The sequence below is a fragment of the Myodes glareolus genome, chromosome X, assembly GCF_982192425.1.
Source record: "Myodes glareolus chromosome X, mMyoGla1.1, whole genome shotgun sequence".
NCBI lineage: Eukaryota > Metazoa > Chordata > Mammalia > Rodentia > Cricetidae > Myodes > Myodes glareolus.
In genome coordinates this window covers 15174446-15196037 of record NC_142053.1, presented here as the reverse complement: position 1 = coordinate 15196037, position 21592 = coordinate 15174446, and the positions used below count along the sequence as shown (strand labels likewise).

General features: G+C 40.0%; 1 protein-coding gene across 1 annotated transcript in view; it reads right to left on the bottom strand.

The window, feature by feature from the left end:
• Positions 1-2730: 2730 nt before the first annotated feature.
• CXHXorf66 (chromosome X CXorf66 homolog) overlaps positions 2731-21592 on the bottom strand; it is a 40147-nt gene continuing 21285 nt past the window's right edge. Inside the window, exons 2-4 of the mRNA XM_085684419.2 lie at positions 10359-10570; positions 6627-6783; positions 2731-3816 (exon numbers count right to left, since the gene is read on the bottom strand). Of these exons, the coding sequence (XP_085540545.1) occupies positions 2850-3816; positions 6627-6783; positions 10359-10455 (1221 nt within the window). The 5' untranslated portion in view covers positions 10456-10570 and the 3' untranslated portion in view covers positions 2731-2849. The remainder of the gene's footprint in view (positions 3817-6626; positions 6784-10358; positions 10571-21592) is intronic.

The following is a 21592-nucleotide window of genomic DNA, read 5'->3' as shown; positions in this document are numbered from 1 at the left end:
TGGGAGTCTCTTTCCTGAAATATATGGACACTTTTCACTCATGATTTACTCTGTTATGATTACCTGCACCAGGTTCAATAGTATGTGAAAGGGCAATAGTGTCTAGCATGCATTTCTTGGGGACTGGGAATCAGGGGACCCAGCAGGACACTAACGCTGGTTCAGAAACCTCTTTCCTCCCATCAGTTTTGTGTTCTCATACCCAGCTGCAAGACCTCTTGTCTTCTTTAGTGCTCCCAATTTTACTGTTCTTTTTTAAAAAAAGATCTATTTATATGTATGTAAATTATATGTATATGTGTTTGCCTGCATTTATATGTACATCACATATGTGTAGAAACCGATAAAGGTCAGAAGAGGGAGTTATATCCCCCAGAATTTGAGTTAAATGTCATGATTAGTATCCATGTGGGTATTGGGAATTAACTGTTTTGGCCCCAGTCTTTCATTATTTTTATTTTTATTTTTTTATTTTATTTTTCCATTCAATTATTTACACTTCCTTCCCTCCTCCCAATCCCCTCCCGCTCCCCCACACCCCCTTCTCCCTCTCCCACCCTGCTTGAGAGAGGGCAGGGAACCCTGCCCTGTGAGAAGTCCAAGGCCCTTCCCACTACATCCAGGTCTAGGGAGCTGTGCATCCACATAGACTAGGGTCCCAAAAAGCCAGAACATGCTGTAAAAACAAGTCCCAGTTCACAAGCCCAGAGAAGCCAAATAATAAGGTGAATCCAAAGAAAAACATATATAGATCCTCCTGGAAGTTGGAAGCAAACAAGATTGCAGAGCAAAAGTTATGAGCACGGGGAGGGGGCAGGGGGGTGAGGTTGGGGGAAATGAGAGAGCGGGAGAGAGAAGGGAGAAGGGAAGGACTGGCAACGGCTTGGGGGAGTGGGAGGGTGGAGATGGAGGAAGGGCGGATATAGAAGCAGGGAAGAAGTTATCTACATTAAGGGAGTCATTTTAGGGTTGGCAAGAGACTTGGCTCTAGAGGGGATCCCAGGTTTCCATGGTATGTCCCCAGCTAGGTCCATGGATAGCAGAGGAGAGGGTGCCTGAACTGTCCTTGCCCCGCTATCACGCTGATGAATATCTCGAATATTACCATACAATCTTCGTCCGGCGACGGATGGAGATAGAGACAGAGACCCTCATCAGAGCAACGGACTGGGCTCCCAAGGCCCAGTTGAAAGGCAGAAGGAGGGAGAAGACGAGCATGGAAGTCAGGACCGTGAGGGGTTGGTCCACCAACTGAGGCAGTGTGCCTGTTGTAATGGGAGCTCATCAAATCCAGTTGGACCGGGACTGAATGAGCATGTGATCAAACCGGACTCTCTGATTGTGGCTGACAATGGGGGCTGACTAAGAACCCAGTCTTTCTTTGACCCCAACATTTGTTGTCTTTATATAATCAATGTGTATAAATTTCACCATGGGCCCCTTGCTATCTACAGTAAGTTAATTGTTGAGTTAATTACAACACTTAGTCTGATATCATAGAATTCCAGGAGTGTGTACTATATAGGATGGGAGCCTCCATTAAGGTGGTAATCTCTAGAGGAGGAGGTGTTCTTAGAACTGGTTGTTAGGAATTTTTCTAAATTATCCAGAAGCAAGCTGTATTGAGAATCTTATAGTCTGGAGTCCATAACAAAATACCATAAACTGAGTGGCTTGTAAGCCTGAAAATTTATTTCTCACAGTTCGCAAGTGTGGAAAGTCCAAACTTAAGGCAGCAGCAGATGTCTAGGGAGGGCCAGCTCTATAATTCGTGTATGGAAATCTTTGCTGTGTCTCTCAGGGCAGATGCAAGTGCTTTAGCTCCTTGTAAAGGTACAAATCTCATTCATGATGTGCTCTATTGTCATGACCCCACTACCACCTAAGGACTCCATACCCATCCTATATAGCATTAGGTTTCAACCATGTGAATTTGGGGCAAGTACAGCACTATAGAGGTTTATTTCCAACATGCATTGTGTCCTATAGAGAAAGACACAGTATTAAATCATGAAGTTTCCACATAAATATTGACAGTAGAGCTGGGGATGTGGCTCAGTGGCAGAGAGCTTGTCTAACATGTGCTTCTGGATTCCATAATCAGCACCACACATCCCACCCCCAACTAAAAGTTTCTGCAGGAACTGGGAGGACAGTTCTGTGGTGAAACATTTGCCTAGTATTCATAGTCCTGGGCTTGATCCCAACTCTGAAAACAGAAATTTACAAATAATTTCCAGGGGCAGAAGAGATGACTCAGTGGATTAAGAGCTCTTCCAGGGTACCCAGTCAATATTCTCAATATCTTCATGGCAGCTTCTGTCTGGAACTCCACTTCCAGGGAATCTCTCTTCTGGCCTCCTTGGGCACCAGGCTCACAAGTGATGCACAGGAATATATGGAGACAAAACACTCACACACATAAAATAATAATAAAAAATTAATTTAAAAATTAAAAAACATTTTCAAGTGGTATACAAAGCTCATGTGAACTACTTGACTAGCAGAAGTGATACCCTCAGTTTACTCCTCAGCACTGAAAAAACCCTCTATAAATAATATCAAATTGGGCCTTTCATTGAGCTCTATCTCAGGGGAATGAGAAGTTAAGGATATCCACCTTAAAATTTCTTTCTAGATTTGTATGTATATGTACATGTATGGTTCCCATTTAAGTGATCACATATAAAAAATACACCAAATGAATCTTGTGCCAATGAGATGCAGTGATAAATACAACAACCAATAATTTGTTGTGCCATGCATTTAATTGCCTTCAAAACATATGTCTATTATCGACAGTGATTACATGCCAGTATTCCGCATGTAGATTCAATTGTTTTAAGTCCTTAGTAAGTTGAGACGCTTTCAGCCATGCCGTCATTTTCATGGCTTTTGTCACAAATAATGACTATGTCTGTATCACTGTCTTCACTCTCATACGTTTTCATAGTCTCATCAGTCTCGTTGTCTTGATAACATTTGTACTTGTACCCTCTTTCAGTGTACTTGTACTGTGCTCCATAAAAGGACTTGGGGAATGACTTCATTGTGTTTGAAACATAATGATTTCCAGCACGTTCCCTCCTTGGCCCCGCAAGATCATTCAGAAGAAATTCAGGATTACAAATAAGACATTTTTCATGATAATATTGGCAAAATGTGAATGATGAATGCTTCCTGGGTAACACAGCCTTTCCTGTACTCACTGACTTTTTTAGATCACGGCGATCACGTGCCTGGTTTGGTCTCCTTCTAGATGGTTTGATGGACATAAGTTGATTATTGGAGACTGATAGGCAAGGCTTTGTGGTTAGAGAAGCTGACATTTGCACAATGGTTAGCCAGGGTGGTGTGATTTGCATCGCTGAGTAGGATGAATGGACTCGACTAGTTAATTTACAGGTATGGGCAAGCTTACGCGATTTTTTAAGGCTGTGTTTCTTGTATAGCTTATTTAGGCTAGATGACTTATGTAATCTTTGGGGATGTGATGACTTGGTTGACTTTTTTGGGTTCAATTCTCTATTTGACTTCTTTACACTGCATGGCATGGCTGACTTAGCTGTATTTGTGCATTTCATTGAATTTTGTGGGTTGGATGGTATGCATGGCTTTTCTAGATTTGAAGGCTCATCTGGTTTTATTGTATTGTTTGGCATAGATAGATTTTCTTGACATGAGGGCCCAGATATATGGTCTGAATTTAACAGCAGAGGTTGCGTTTCTAGAATATCCTCAGTTATTATATCAGGTTGACAAGCTGATACCTTAGATACCCAGGATGATATAGCTTCCATATTTTCTTTGTTGAGCCTAAAACACAGAAAACTTTGGGTGTCATATTTTAAAACAAAAGTACTATTGCTAACGTCAGAAAATATAATGTTAGCTTAGGGTATGGATTTTTCCAGAGTAAAAGTTAAACACAGTAACAATTAGAGTGTGCTGACAGCTGTAACACACGTTATACATATGAATTCATAAATAATTTTTCTTACAGAATATTTTTAATATTTCAAAGGCATTAGATAACTTTTAGTTCAAGTATGGGAGGACACAAAATTGTCAATAATAATAAAGATGTGGTACGTATGTATAGTAGGCCATAACTTAGGTATAAAATTGAAAATTTCAGGGGAAATGGGTGAATTTGTACATGAGTAACTCAGGATAAAAAGGACAAATTTCACCAGTTCTCTTTCATATGAGGATCCTAGTTTTAGTACATTATATCTAGTGGAGTACCTGTGCAGACTAGGAAACAAAAAAGCAAAGCAAGTGTGTGTGTGTGTGTGTGTGTGTGTGTGTGTGTGTGTGTGTGTATGTGTGTGCAGCCTGTGTGTATACCTTGTGGGGAGGGTAGTAGAACATAGATAAAAAAAAGAGGGATTCTGAGAGGAAATGTTTAGACAGAGAGGGAGGCAGAAAGAAGGGGAATTGGGGAGATGAAGGTGTGGGATGGAGGAGGATTAATTGGAATAAAAGGAGTATAAAAAACATTTGGAAAGCTAGATATACCCACAATAACAATAACAGCCTGACTGTTTGAGTAGTGGTGCTAACTAACTGCTCTCTGAATGGATTCTAGAGTCTCAGTCTGGGTGATGGAAAGGGGGCCAGTAAGCTTGACTAACAACTCAAGTATAGGAGGTGGTATGCCCACAGGAGGAACGGACTTCTGACAGTTAATTTAACTGATATAGCTGCAAACTGCTTTCTAACCACCCATGTGTATACCCACAGGCAAAAGCAGCTTTAGCCTTAATCAAGGAAGCCTCTCCTTACAATGAACAGTGAAGAATTTAGAAAATATGTCACAGATGTAGATTGAGCCCCAGGAAAGTCACTTATACCACCACTTCTTAGAATCAGGGAATGTTGTGGAATTGGTGGCCAGAAGTCTTTAAGAGCTGGAAGCTAAGGTGAAGGACTAAGGTGAAAGGCCATTCCCTCCACTTGATGATGCAGCTACTGTAATCGTTAACTCACATCAACTGTTGTTACCTGCACTAAGACCACATCAAACATCATAGTCTCCTTGTCCATTCACACTCAGGTGATCCTGCAACAATCTGTCTCCATCTACCTGGGTTCCCTTGATTGATCACCAATGCATTACAGCCAGTAAGAGTGGGGACCCTCAACCTTTATATACCCTTAATTTCATCCATAAATGTTTAAAGTAACTTGATGTTCATCTTGTAAATGAGTTTGGGGCTCAACTCTTAAGGACACAGTGTTAGGTAGGTAAACAAATATTCGTTTTGGAGGCTATTGAAAAGGGACCCCTCCCTTCCATCTTCTTCCTCTTCCAAAGTTTACTGTACTGAAGACTTCCCCATGCCCTCTCTGAGGAGGATACAGACCCTGTCAAGTGAGAGATACAAAAATAAAAACTATTCTGTTTTTCACTGGTATAATGGAAACAAAAGTCAGGAAATGTTATTCATAGTCATGACATTTTGTAAAACTCCTACATTTTGATTAAACAGGGACAATTTTGGAAGCTAACGCCGTCAAATTTCTAGAATAAAAGCAACTTGCTTCGTTAGATTACTACCTTCTTTTATCAACCTCCAGTAAGGGACTAGGCATGAAAGATGTTTATTAATCACCTAACATCCTTTGGCTGGCCTGGAACTTACTATGTAGATCAGGCTGACCTCAAACTTATAGATTTCCACCTACCTCTGACTCCCAAGTGGTGGGATAAAGCATGTGTGCCACCATACCTAGCTAAAGGAAAAATTTCAATCATCCTTTTCCCAATTTTCTGTCCCATGGTAACCCCAGATTGTAATCAGAGAGTGAGTTCTTACTCTTTTAATTAAAAAATAATAATTTAATTTTATGTATATGGGTATTTTGCTTGCATGTATGTCTTTACATCATGGTTGTGCTTGATGCCTGTAGGGGCTAGAAGGTGACAATGATCCTCTAGACCTGGAGTTACAGAAGGTTTTGAGCTGCTGTGTAGGTGCTGAGAATCAAATCCAGGACTTCTAATAGAACAGCCAGTGCTCTTAACTGCTGAGCTATCTCTCTTTAAAACAGAGAGTTCTTCGGAAGAACTTACTTTCCCCCATATAAAAGCCTGTATTATTGGGGCTGGAGACATGGGTTAGTGATTAAGAGTATTTGCAGTCCTTGCATAGAAACTGGGTTTAGTTAACAGGACCCACTGTGGCCTCCAAGCAGCTTTAACTCCATTTCCAAGGGATTTGATGCCATCTTTTGACTCCTGCGGGTACTGCATGCACATGATGCACATTGGTATATGCAGACTAATACTCATACATATAGAAGTAAATACCTGCCTTTCTTTCTCATAGATCTTTCACTTAAAACTCAAGTAAATAGTTGTGTATGGTAGCATATGCTTGTACCCCACATGTGAGAGAGAGGTTGCTGGGGAAGATTGCTAGGGCTTCCTGCCTGTAAGCCAATATTTAGGTTTAGTGACACACCCTGTATCAGTACAATAAGGCATAAAACGATAGAGCAAAACACATCTGACATCATCTTCTGGTTTCTGCATGTGTTCACACACCTGTGCACAAATACTTCACCCACACACCCACCCACATACACACACTTTTCATTCTTAAATGTGTAAAACTTACCTTCCTGGTGGTGGAACCTCCTCGATCATGCAGTTATAATGCAGTAAACAAAAGCAGGTAAAGGTAAAGGTTATGATCATTATTCCAACTATGAAGCCCAGCAGGCGTTTCCTAAAATCGTCCATCTTTGATTCTGTAGAGTCATTAGTTTTTCCAACTGCAAATAGATTGTATCATCAGCAAATGTGCTAGGTAACCCAGTTTCCCCCCACTTTGAGAGTGGTTTGCCACTGTACATGGAAGTCAACTTTCTTTCTCAATGATTTTTTGAAAAATATATTTAAGTCTATGAGTGTTTGCCTATGTGCTGGAGTGTTTGCTTGGATGTATTTATGTATACCATATGCATGTATGCCTGGAATCTGGAAGAGGTTAGAAGAGACTGTCAGATACTCTGAAACTGTTGTGACAAATGCTTGTGAACTACCATATGAGTGTACCAGGAACTGAACTCAGCCCTCTGTAAGAGAAACAAGTGCTCTTAACCACTGAGCTATCTCTCCAGTCCTTCAGTGATTCCTTTTTAAGTTTAAGAAACTTTCCTTCATAATTTTCTTGTGTGTGTGTTTGTGTGTGTGTATGTGAATACATGTGGGCATGTAAGTATGCAAATGTGATTTCCCCATGCATGTGCATGTGAATGTCACTGGAGGACTTTAGGTATTTTCCTCAATCACTATCTTTTTTTTTTACTATCTTATTTTTGAAATCTCTATCTATCTATCTATCTATCTATCTATCTATTTATATATCTGCATATGGATTTGTCTGTGTGTGGAGAAGTGAATGTTTCAATGTACATGTGGAGGTCAGAGGACACCTTGGGTGTCATTCCCTGTCTTCTACCTTCTACCTTGTTTGAGACAGGGTCTCTGTAGCATGAATTTTAATTGGTCTTAATAATAAAAACTTAGGAGTCAGCTATCAGGGGGTGAAAGCTGAAGGATCAGAGAAGCGGAGTGGCCAGCCACTAGAGTTCTTACCTCTACCAATGCTAAGACCAAAAGGTCTTCAGACTGCATCCTCAGACTGCATCCTCAGATTGACTGCTGCTCAGACTTCCGCATCCGACTGCTCCTCAAACTGCACTGACCTTCTGTCTCCTCCTGCCTTATCTTCCTCTCTCTGCCCATTCACATCACTCCTGTCTCCACCTCCCTAGTGCTGGGATTAAAGGTATGTGATCCCAAGTGTTGGGATCACCTTTGTGTGAGCTCTGTTTCTCTTTTAGAATGGATCAATTTTGTGTCACCCAGGGTGGCCTTGAACTAACAGAGATCCAGAGTCCTGAGATTAAAGGTATGTCCCACCACTGCCTGGCCTCTTGTGGCTTAGCTCTAAACTTGGATCTTCAGGCAAGCTTTATTTGTTAGATTACAAACAAAATATCACTACATACAAAAGGAGTGATATGGCTGGGTGTAGAAAGGAATATAAGGCAGAAGTAGATAGGAGCTCAGTGCAGTCTGAGGAGCAGTCCAAAGCAATCAGTCTGAGGAACAGTCCGAGGCAGCAGTCTGAGCAGCAATCATTCTGAGGTTGCAGTCTAGGCAGTCAGTCTAAGGATGCAATCTGAGGAGGCAGTCTGTGGACAGGATTGCCTTTTTGGTCTGAGCATTGGTAGAGGTAAGTACTCTCTAGTGGCCAGCTACCCTGCTTCTCTGATCCTTCACAGTTCACCCCCCCTATTACGAGGAAATGGTCTCATCTGGCAGTTTCAACAATATTACCTCTCATATGTCCTGTAGTTGGGGGGAACAGAAAAGTTAACCTTGACAAAAGTGTCAGAAAAAGGCCTATTTTTGGGGATTCCAACCCCTCAATATCAACACCTGTGTAACCTAACTCTCCCTAGTCCCAGGATGACAGGAAATTGGTACCTAAGTATCCTCTATCAACCTATTTCTAAAAATCTCAGGATTGAGATTTTCGGCCAAATAAAAGGAGGGAATGTAAAACTTTAAGGCAACTCTGAGGCCTCTCAGCCTTAGTGCTTCTCCCCCCCAACCCTGGGAACCAGGAATCTAACAATTACCCACACACGTACTGAAATGTTGGAAACTTTCTCTCTCCCTGAGTCTTTATGAATGTTCCCCAGATAGAACTCAGTTGTTAAAACTGGGGCAAGATAACCCTTAAGATGTTGGCTCAGTTCCTGATGTTTTGACTCAGTTTCTGAGAAAGGTCAAAGTAACCCTCAAATGTTTCATCTTACCTCACCTGATCTGGCAACCACCCTCCAGTCCTGGCTCAGACCAATCAATCCTAATAGCCCTTTGAATAAGTCAATCCCAATAGTTGAAGAACAAGCCCTGAGTTTCCCCGCTTGTTTCTGTGGCTTTGCTTTAAAAGTAGCCTGTACCAGCTCTTCAGGGTCTTTCTGGCTTCTCAAATGCTGAAAGACCCTGTTGTAACAGAATTAATTAAAATCCTCATGCTTTTGCATCAACTGAGGTGTGAGAGTGTTTTCTTGGGGTGACTCCTCCTCAGTAATTGGACTCCAGGGTCCAACAATAGCTGATTCCAAGTTTTATTATCAATATTGATTAGAATTTATGCTCCTGGTCTCTTCGGTTGTTTATTACTGCACTGAAAACCAGGTTAGCTGATTCGTGAGTTTGTGAAGATTCTCCTGTCTATCTCACATCCCACTGTAGGAACACTCGGATTATAGATAACTTGTCATTGTGTTCAGTTTTATGTGTATTCTGGGGCTCAGAATTTGTCATCACACTTGTACAGCAATTGCCTTACCCACTTAGCCTTCCAGTGTAATTTTCTTTCCATGAGCACATCCTGGCTTTGTAGCCGGAGACTGCTTTTTCGTTTTCTGACTGCTCAGACCCGAATAATCATACAGAAACTATACTATTTGGCCAATAGCTTAGTCGTATTCCTTGCTAGTTCTTGCATCTTGAATTAACCCATTTTTCTTTATCTATGTATTGGCACAAGGCTGTGGTTGACTGGTAAGGATCCAGTGCCTGTCTCCTTCAGCAGCTACATGGTGACTCCCTGACTCTGTCTATTCTCTCTACCTCTGTTCTGATGTCCCACCTGGCTTTACTCTGCTAAGCATTTGGCCCCAAAAGCTTTATTCATTATCCAATAAAAGCAACACATATACATCATGGCTATAAATGTCAAATGTGAGTAGTATCTGTGACTAATTTGTATCATTATCTGCATTACCTCTGAATAATGGGTGGTTTTTGCAGTAACTAAGATTTGAGTATATGCTGTGCATATGTGAGTACAGTTGAGTGTTACTATGTATGTGGCAAGAACTAGGACAGGATAACAACAGATCATGCTCATAGTCAATGGTATATTAGTAACAGCCACTTCGGAGGCCAAGAATGAAGGGTTATTCAGGTCAGGTACTTGAAAGGAGCCTGAACAACACAGAAAGAACCTAACTCCAACAACTAAACCCAAATCAAAAGAAACCCCTGCTTCTTAAGTCCTATGGTATATTTATTCCCATAAGGCTGTCTAGTTTGGTTGGCAGACTGGGTGTTAAAGGGAAGTCAGAGCAGACTGTAACTCTGTATTCTTTAGATTTTGAATTTCCACATAGAACTTAAAATCCCAACTATTGTACTGCAAATTCTTAAAGCCCTCATAACAGTAACACCATTATAAGAGCGTATTTCTTAATCCAGCATTCTTAATAACATAATACATTAATAATATGATAATACATTTTGAACATTAAGTTTAGGCACGTACCTGTGGTTCTGGCAGTAGATGATCCATTAATGTGGTTTATATCTAAACAACTTATTGTCCAAATGGACAAGAAAAAGAAATATATATGAACCTTCATGGCCAGGGTTTGGCCAAATGCTTTGTCTGAGGTTACCACTGTGTCTCCTCAGGCTGGTCTTGGGGTTTGTGACATCACCGACAGTTTTGCATCAGACACTGACAGCATAATCTCACTGTGGAAAAGCAGAAAACTCTATGCACAGATCTTTTCAAGTGACTTTTAAATGTTTATATCTTTATTTTACCTCCAGGAATGTGTGTCTGTGCACCTTATTTGTGTAGTACACATAAAGACAAGAAGAGGGTGTCAGATCCCCTGGAGCTGGAGTGACATCAGATGTAGTGATATTTCATTTGTATTTTAATAAATAAAGCTTACCTGGTCAGAGAGTGAAACAGCCACTCTGATCAGCCTTACAGACCAGGCACTGGTGACACACACCTTTAATCCCAGTAATCACACTAGTTAGCCCCATAGATGCTGGGCAGTGGTGGTACATGTCTTTAATCCCAGCTCTAGAGAGGAATATAAAGAGACAGCTCTCAGACACAGTCTCACTCTGAGATTCCTGGAGGCAGGATCGCCATATCAGACTGAGGTAGAGAGAAGAGGCAGTGACTGGTTGTTTTGCTTTTCTGACCTCCAGGTTGAACCCCAATATCTGTCTCTGGATTTTTATTAACCATGCTACAATCTGATCCCCGGGAACTTGAGCAACAGTTATTAGCTGCCAGGTTATTAACTGCAAATTGAATCCAGATCCCCTACAAAAGCAGCCAGTGCTTTTTATTTTTGGAGTCATCACTCCAGCCCCTCAGGTGACTCTTAATCATATTTTAATCAAATCTTCTGTCTAATTGAAAAAAAGATTAAAGGATTTTTTTTCAAGACAGTGTTTTCCCTGTAGCCCTGGCTGTCCTGGGACTTTGAGATCTGCCTGCCTCGCCCTCCTGAGTGCTGGGATTAAAGGTGTACACCACCATCATCTATCAGATAAAAGAATTGTTAATCACAGATAGTGTTCTGGTTTGAATAAGAATGGCTACTAGGCTCACATAGTTAGTTGACTACTTGGGCCCCAGCTGGGGGAACTGTTTGGGAAGGATTGGGAGTTAGGCCTTGTTGGAGGAGTTGTGTCATGGGGTGGGCTTTAAGATTTCACTCATTTCCAGTGAATTAGCTTGCTTACTGTCTGCCTTGGTTTGTGGATCAGATGTGAGCTCTTAGCTACTGCTTGTTTGTTTTACCATTCAGACTGCTGCCATGCCCCCTACTCTGATGGTCATGGACTCCAACCTTCTAGAACCACGAATCCCAAATTGCACGTTCCTCCCCTCACCCAGAAAGTGTTTCTCAGTAAACCAGACTGGCCTTGAACTCACAGAGATCCGCCTGCCTCTGCCTCCCAAGTGCTGGGATTAAAGGCGTGTGCCACCACCGCCAGGCGAATGCTTTCTTTTATTAGTTGCCTTGGTCATGGTGTTTTGTCAGAGCAAAAGAAAAGTAACTAAGACAGGTGTTGTGATGATTAGTGTTAGTTGTCAACAAGTTCTAGAATCATCTCGGAGATGGGCCTTTGAGCATTCCTGGGGGAAGTAAGTTTTGGCTTTATTAATTGATGAGGATACATTAATTGTACTCAAGAACATTCCTTGGGCAATGGATCCTGGACTATATGAATAGAGAAAGTGTCCGCAGAACTAGCATGCATACTTTTATCACTGTTTCCTGACTGTAGATGTGGTATGCCACCTGCTTCAGATCCCTGCTGCTTTGACTTCCCTGCTGTGATAGACTGTAACCTTGAACTGTGAGCCAAAGTAACTCTTTTTCCCTTCTATTGATTTTGTTAGAATATTTTATCAAAGTAACAGAAAAAAGAAATCAAGACAGTTGTGAAAGATAATTTTTTTTTTGTTTGAGACAGGGCCTCTCTTCATATTCCTGGCTGTCCTGGAACTCATTATATTGACCAGGCTGGCTTTGAACTCATAGGAGATCTGCCTGCCTCTCCTGAGTATTGGGATTAAAGGCTCTTGCCAGCATGGCCACCTTGTGAAGCAGATTTAATCAGATTATCCCATCAGGAGAACTGTTAGATGGAACCTAAAGAACGAGGAAAGGCTATTGAATTTCTATAGGACAGGACCATAGAGTTATTTGTTTGTAAACATATTGTACTTTTCAAAACCAAAGAATGATTCAGAAAGAGTTTCAGAGACCATCAGTGTTCTTTGTTTTCAAAAGGCAGACTCTGTTCGTTACTAGCCTCATTGCTGTAATAGAGTAGCTGACAGAAACAACTTGAACAATGAGAGATATATTTTGGTTTGTGACTCAAGGAATATTGTCTATCATAGTGTGGAAGGCATGACTGCTAAAGCAGTTGGTCTCATGGCAGTGGGATCTTGAAGGAGCTACTTGATATGTTAAGTCAAGTAGGAGACAGAGAGAACTTGATACATGAGCCAGCCAGGAAGCAGGATCAGCTATAACTTTCAAAGTCGGCTCCCCAGTGACCAATTTTTGGCAGCTAGACTACATTTCCTGTAAGTGCGACAACTTCTCCTTGATTTGAGGGGGGTGGTTTCCTTTTTGTTTTTTAAAGATAGGGTTTCTCTGTGTAATAGTCCTGGTTGTCCAGAAACTCTTTCTGTATACTAGACTGGCTTCAAACTCAAAAGAGATCTGCCAGCCTCTGCTTCCTGAGTGCTGGAATTAAAGGCGTACACCACCACCTACCAGCAGCTACACCTTGTCAAACACCACCAGAAGTTGGGAACCAAGCTTCAAAAATGTGAGACAGTAGGGGAACATTTCCCATCCAAAGAATAACCAAGGTGATCATCACCTTGTTTTCAACAAGTCAGAAAATACACAGCAAAAGATTTGAGGTGGGGCTTCCCAAATATATAGTGAGTTGGATTCTCCATGGAAGGATCTTGGGAGTGGATTATTCACCTGACACAGCTATAGAGGAAGGACTGCCACTTTGGTGGGTCCAGAAGTTGGGACCCTAGTAGTCCTACAGAATAGATTATGGAACTATAAATTGAAGATCTCTGAAGAAGCTACATCTATACTAATTCTTCAGACTTTTTGAGCTTGGTTGAGTAGAACTAAGAGAGATGGAATATTGCAGGGGAGGAGTTAACATTACCTTGGGTCATCTTGAAGCACTTCTAAGAGACATTTACTGTCTACTTCTGTATCTGATCTATATCCAGTTGACTTCTCTAAACCCCCTCGAAATATGTTGCTAAGCTTGACAAACCTCTAGGCCTCACCAATCCTAAAAACAAGAATGATCACTAGTCTTAGTTGTCAACTTGACTACATGTGGAATTAACTAAAACCCATGCAGTTGGGTATACCTATGAAGGGTTGTTTTTAATTAATTAAATCATGTGAAGTGGAAAGACCTACTTCTAATCCAGTTCTTTTGAGGTCATAAAATCTACTTTTAATGTGGGCTGCACCTTCTACCAGGAGCCTATATAATGGACATGAAAGAAGGAAGCTTGCTTTCTTTGCCTATTTGCTGTCATTGACAAGTCCACTCCTTCACTGGCATTAGAGCCCATTTTTTTCAGGATTCCAGCTTATACAGAAAACCAGCTGAGACATCCAGCCTTGTGAACTGAACGACTACTGGGTTCTTGGTCCTTCAGTTGGTAGACTGTCATTGTTAGACTCGCTGGACCATAGCCTGGTAATTCATTCTAAGAATTCATGATATCAGTTCTGTTCCTCGAGAGAAGCCTAATATACCAAAGATGTAAAAAAGACAATAGCTATATCCTATAGATTTCTCTGCCCATACTGCAATACACCTACCGGATGAACCCATATTGATCTATAACATTTTTTTCTTTTTGTTAATTAATTTTTGGCATAAAAAGTAATGGATTTCTTTATGTCATTTTCATATAACCTATTCATTTAATTCGTCCTTCTTTGCTGCCCCTACTGTCTCTCCTATTGCTGTTGCCCACTTCTTCCTGGTTCCCTGCTTCTCCTAAAGTATAGTGTCCCTTCTGATTTCATGTCATATATAAAGACCATTACTCTCTCTTGTTCTATCTTCTCCCCTCTGTTTAGATCTCTTCCCTCATCTGAAATACTTTTTTCTATTTTCATGCTCTACTGTCTTAGTTATGGTTCCTAGTGTTGTGATAAAAAACACAACCAAAAGAAACATGGGAAGGAAAGGATTTATTTGACCTTACTGTTCCACATCATAGTCTATTTTCCAAGAAAGTCAGGATAGAAACCCAAGACAAGAACCTGAACGCAAGGAATGAAGCACAAGCCATGAAGAATGCTGTGTAGTGCCTTTCTGACCATGGCTTGCACAGCCTGCTTTCTTACAACATCCAGGACCACCTGACCAGGGTGGTACCACCCACAGCAGGCAGAGCACTCCCTCACCAATCATTAATCAAGAAAATACTCCACAGACTCACCTCTGGGTCAGTCTTATAGGGGCATATTCTTAATTAAGATTCCCTGTTCCCAGATATGTCTAAGTTTTTATGAACTTGACAAAAATCAATCAGTATACTTACATACACACATATAACACACACATACACAATTAAAATATAAATTATGTATTTGAGAGAAAATATGCCATATTTTACTTTCTATCTATGTATTTCTTTGTGAGTATAAATGTTCATGTAGCCTGCATGGCAAAACATTCCACTCTGGATGACTAGAATACTGGTTCTTGGGCCATGGTTCTTCATCTTTGGCTCAGAATAAAGTATTTTATGTATAACAAGAAAAATTTTCAATTTCATTATAATTTATTAGTAGTAAATTTTTAATTTACATACATGTTTTATATACCTATATACTTGTTTTATATACGTATACACCTTTATTTGTGTAAAATTTTCTCATCTGGTAAGGAGTCATGAATAGACAAAAAGGACTAAAGAGTCAGGCTTGGTGTTGCATTACTATAATCACAGCATTTGGAAGGCAAGGCAGGAAGCTCATACATTTGAGATCAAGCTGAACTACACAGTAAGGCCCTGTCACAAACAACTCCTAACGTTCTCCAACAACAACACATCCATTTTAGTCTGGAGGAGAGAGATAAGAAAAAGGTTTTCTTAGTTAGGGATTCTTTTGCTATATTAAAATACCATGTCCAAAAGTAGCTTGTGAAAGAAAGGGTTTATTGAAGCTTAAAGTTCCACATCACAGTCTATCATGAAGGAAAGTTAGGGAAGAAATTCATGGCAAGAACATGAAGGCAGGATGAAGCACCTGAAGTACTTCATCTTCAGGTAGAGGTCTAATTTCACAGTAGTCTCTAAAGAATGATCTCATGTGCTTGAGTATATTTGAAAACAACAGCAACAGCAAAGCAATCTTTCTTTGGTAGAATATGTTGAATGTCTCAAGAACTGGCTGTTGTTCCAAGCTAGAATTTCTTCTGCCTTTGCATAGGGACTTATTGTTACTTATTGAATCTTAGTGCAACCAAGAATTTATGATTTTTACATTTCTCAATTTCTTTACTATGTTAAAATATTCTCTCACATTGCAAGGGAAAATTATAATTTAAATTTACATGTTTTATGTTGCAAGGTTTGTAACTATCCTGAATGCAATTAGCAGTCTTGAAGCAAAATAAATATTACAAAAAATGAAAACTAATTTATTTGAAATGATATTTCCTTTGCAATTATGATTAGCTTATCTTTCTTTAACGAATATAGGAACTCACTTTCTTTACTAATGGGTAAATGCCAGACACTTTCTGTGTCAGTGCCATCCAAAGTGGAAATCAAGTTAGCTAATGAATTTTTTTAAAATTATCACAAACTAATACCTAGTTAACTATTTGTTATTTTGTCAGAGAAAAACACATTCAGAGATTGTTTTCACTAGACATGTACAACATCTAATATTCTATTACATGAAAAAAACTGTAAAGAAATGTGCTAAACTTAGGAGACAAGAATTTAACACACAAGTAATTGTAGGTTTAGGTAGAAGTGTAAATAGAACTTTAAATACTAAATATGTTAAAGGGCCTTCCAAGAAAGAATCAGATCCACAAGGTTATTGCTGAGAAAAGGTTACTTACTATGAGTCTCAAATCAATAAATAAAGTCATGAAGGATGAACCTTGATTCTCTGTAGGCAGAATTTTCCTGTGCTAGCAGTGAATCTCGAATAACCACTCAGAGTCTTAATATTAATTATAAATGCTCAGCAAATAGCTCCAGTTTGTTACTAACTAGCTCATACAACTTAAGTTAATCCATTTCTATTAATCTATGTGCTGTCCCAAGACTCAAGGTTTTACCTCTCTAGCATGCCTTGCTTATTTTCTGTCTGGCTGGCAATTCCTCACTCTACCTTTCTTCCTCCTAGCATTCCTTCTGTGTCAGATTGTCTCGCTCAATCTCTTCCTGCCCAGCTATTGGTCACATAATTGCAATTATGTGAGAGCAACACATAATTGCAGTGTATGAAGACTGTTCCATAGCCAGTTTCTGAAAAATAAAATAAAACAAACCTGAAGGCAGGAACTGAAGCAGCCATGGAGGTGGTGCTGCTTACTTGCTTGCTCTCTATGTCTTGCTCGTTTAGCTTCTTTATAGAATCCAGGGATCATCTGCCCAGGGGTGGCACCACCCACAATGGGCTTGGCCCTCCCCCATAATCACTAATTAAGAAAACTCCCTATAGCCTGATTTTATAGAGGCGTTTTCTCAACTGAGGCTCCCTCCTTTCAGATGACTCTAGCTTGTGTCAAGTTAACAAAAATACAAACAAATAACTAGCCAGCACAGGGGATAAGAGTAATCAGAATGCATTTTAACCATGTATGAAATTGTCGAAAAATAAATGTAATTAACAAAAATATTAAACACAGGTTAAAGATGATTAAATTTGGCTCTTCACATATAACATTCTATGTATATACAGTCATAAGACTCTATTTAGCCAAGGTTAAACAATCTATAGGATTTTAATATAGATTTAGCTTTTCTAGAGAACTTGAGCTCACATGAACACCATTTATAGATTATTTTTGTATACCTGACACAAAGATAATGATATAGACCCACAAATCTCCAAAGTACAAGTTCTTATACTCAAGGAACTTATACCAAGTAGGGTATACCAGGATGATAATGTAAAGTGACTATATTCATGTGGAAAATTATCATTCTAATAGTGATGGGAAAAATGGTCTAGGAAGGAACTCACTTTGTGGGGAGATTATTTAGGAAGAAAAGAGAACATGGTTACCAAAATTGAGGTGTTGACAATGAAGAAAAATGGGCAAGTTTAAGAAATGTTGAAGCTGAGCAGTGGTGGTGCACACCTTTAATCCCAGAGCTCGGGAGACAGAGGAAGATGGATCTCTGTGAGTTCGAGGCCAGCCTGGTCTACAAGAGCTAGTTCCAGGACAGGTTCCAAAGCCACAGAGAAACCCTGTCTCAAAACACCAACAAAAAATGTTGAAGCCTCATGTTTTTCCTCTGAATTACTGATGGAGTGATGTAAAAGAGTAGTCAGAAGAGCTTGGGATTTGGATGTTGGTAATTAGATGATTATTTATCCCTCTCATGAAATAGAGGACACAGGAGAATGAGATTTTGGGAAAATTAGATTGGAAGAGGTGCTAAGATCAATCTGGAGTTTTATTTCAGAGTTCCATGAGGTATTCAAATACAGATGTCCATGAGCCAGTTAAGTCATCAGCATCTGAAAAGAACTTTCTAACACTCTTTATGCTATTGGAAGCCTGGGAATCCTATGACCTTTTCTCGGCATAATATTTTTAAATGGATCAAGGGGAATGAATCAGATTACAAAGAAAAGAAGTTACACTGAGATACAATTATCAAATAAAGATATTATTATGTAAGAACACATTTAATTATTAATCTGTTAAATGATCTGATGATGAATCTAATAATGCTTATAAGCTTAAATAATGCTAAGTATCAATAATATTCTGATGTATCAGTAACAACCATGATTTATGAAAATATTTGTGATTTCTATCAATGATAAAATCATACGTATTGGCTTGTTATCTATATTAATAATTAGAAGAAATATTAAATGTTCACTAGAGATTACTAAATATAAAAAGTTAACCTTTTCAGCCTGAGGAGAGAAGTCTCAATAAGTGGCTTGCAGTGTAAGCATGAAGACCTACCTTAGATCCCTAGCACCCTGCAAACAAATCCTGAGAATGGTGGATTTATAATCCCAGTGTTGGAGAGGTAGGGACAAGTAGATCTCAGAGGTCTACTGCCTAGTCAGCCTAGCCTAATTGGTGAGCTCCAGGCCAATGAGAGAGCCTGCTTCAATAAACCAGGTGGATAGCACTTGAAGAAAATCAAGTTTTCCCTCTGGCCTTCACATACATTCTTGTACTGTGTATCCACAAGCATGTACCTATACACATACAAAACCACTCACAAAATTATGGATTCTGTTTGTTTGTTTGCTTGGTGTGTTTTTTTTTTGAGACAGGGTTTCTCTGTGTAGCCATGGACATCCTGGAACTTGCCCTGTAGACCAGGCTGGCCTTGAACTAAGAGATCTACCTGCCCCTGCCTCTTGAGTGCTGGGATTAGAGGCATGCACCACTGCTGCCTAATCAAAATTTATGTTTTTTATCTACTTTTGTTTACATCCAAATTCTATTCTTGCTTCTGTGTCACAAACCCAATCTAGATGCTAATTCTAGCTAGTAGAAGTGGATATGAAGAACCCAGGGAGAGAAGGTAAAGGAGAATGCCCAAATCAAATTATGAGGGATTCCTTTGTTTAGAATTCCTTTGTTTAGAATTTGGGTAAAAGAGGCTGATCCAGCAAAGCAAATGAAGTGCCAGAGATACTCAGTGGAAGAGTGGAGGCAGAAACCAGGTCTCAGTGGGTTGCAGAGTAATTAAGAGTTGAGAAAGAGGTATTGGCTTGTGTATTAGTTATTGCCGCGATAAAATACCAAAAGCAACTTAGAGATGAATTTTCCCTTATGATTCCAGAGGGAGAGGCTATAGTGCATGAAAGTGGGCAGCTAGAGCAGGAATCCGAGAGACCACATCTTCAACTGCAAACATGAAGCAAAGAGAACAAACTGGAAGTAGGACATGGATATTAACTCTCAAAACCCACCTCTACTGATACACTTCCTCTCGAAAAACTCCACCTCTTAAGGGTTCCATAATATCCTCCAAAAAGCACCATCTCTAGGGACCAAATGCGTGAATCCCTTAGCCTTTGGGAGATATTTCACATTTAAACCACCACAGCTGGTATATATAATTGCTTTACAGTTTGACTGTAAACAATGGCAAGATCAAATTGCTAGTTTGGACAGGGGCTGTCTTAGTTGGTTTGAAATGCCATGCCAAAGGGAAAGCATAGTAGGGGCTTCCTAAATAACAGATGTTAAGTACTCAGTTATAGAGATTGGTTTTCTACTTTGCTTCTCTACTGCTGTAATAAAATACTGGTCAAAAGAAATTTGGGGGAGGAAAGGGTTTATTTGAACTTACAAGGTACACTCCAACAAAGCCAAGGCAGGAACTCAAGGTGGGAACCTAGAGGCAGGAACTGAAACAAAGACCATGCAGGAACGCTGCTTACTTGTTTGTTCCCCATAACTTATGGGCTTGCTTTTTCGTGTGACCTAAGACAGTAGGCTCAAGAAAGTTCATTATGATGTAAGCATATAATGTACTTAGGATATACAACCCTCCCACCCCCTAGCTATACCACTACTAGGTAGTTACTTGAAGAATCCCAAGATCACTGTATTGCAGAGATATCTTCACAACAGTCTTGATTGCAACACTTTTTCCACAATAGCTGTGTAATGGAAACAACATTGGGACCCAACAACAGAGAAATGGATAAAGAAAATGTCATATACGCACAGAGTGGAATCGTGCGATGGAAAAGTATGAACTATTTTTAAAGCAGGTGGGGCAAAGATCTGAGGACAGTGAGGAAGGCTGCTCAGATACTGCAGGGAATGGAGAGACGAAAGAAACTATCAGATGTGCTAACAGTTGGCAATTGTGCCTTTCTCTGCATAATGAGAAAAATTATTTTCTTTAATGATAAAGCTATTTCTATGGCAGGTGATAGGTTCATTAAGTTAATAAATTAATCACCATAATTAATCCTACTTGGGAAATAGACGGTAATGCGAACTGCTGTATAAGAGAGCATTCAATTTGCTGAGGAGTTTTCCCTGACACCCACATTCTGTCAGCATATGACTAATGGACCAGCATATACTATTCAAAGAGCTGACTCATCTCAGGGCTCCGAGCCTAGGCTCCTAAAACAGACACACCGGGAGATGCCTTGCTTAAGCACATGTCCTGGTCTCTTTGTTTAGCCTATTTTTGCCTGCCCTGGTTTCTGTTCCAGCATACAGACAAGGGAGGGTCTCTATGGAAGACATTTCTCTTAGAGAGGTGTATACGAATCACAGATAGGTAGCAATGGGAAAACAGACTGCATTCCAACAAATGGATTTGCTCTTGAAATTTTGTGTTGTTTCACCATGAATTGGCAATATTCAGTTCACAAGTGGGGCTTCTTCTGTGTTGTGGAGGTTTCAGTGGTAGAGAGAATTGTGTGTGTGGGAAATATTAAAGAAAATTACTTGTGTGCTAGTAGAACTGAGAATAACAGATTTGATTTCATTAAGAAAGTCTAGGGCCAGCAACGTTGGAGAAACAATACTGGAGCTGAATCATGGGAAACAAATAAGACTATGAGAAAATGAAAGAGAAGGATATCTTAGTGAAGGAGGCAAGCACACTTGCAAAAGCACTATGGAAAATTGGAAGACTCAAATAAAAATATACATGGTCAAAGAAAGAGTGTGAGCGTCTTCCCGCTTCACAGGCCTGGCTCTTCCCTTCTCCATGCTGTCAAGTAGGTCTAATCACACCCCACTTCACAGGTACCTGGAATCCTCTGAGACCTCCCTTCTCTACTCAGCAGGTTATTTATGCTTCTTTACTTTCCACACCATATACCATCTGGTTTTTTGTTTGTTTGTTTTCTACTATGATTTCATTTCCCTGAAATGCTGGGTGGATATTCCTCTGTCTCACCCTGTAGGCCTCTCAGCTTCTCTGAGATTTTGCTTCTGTATGCTGCCAGGCTACTAGGCTCCTCTGGG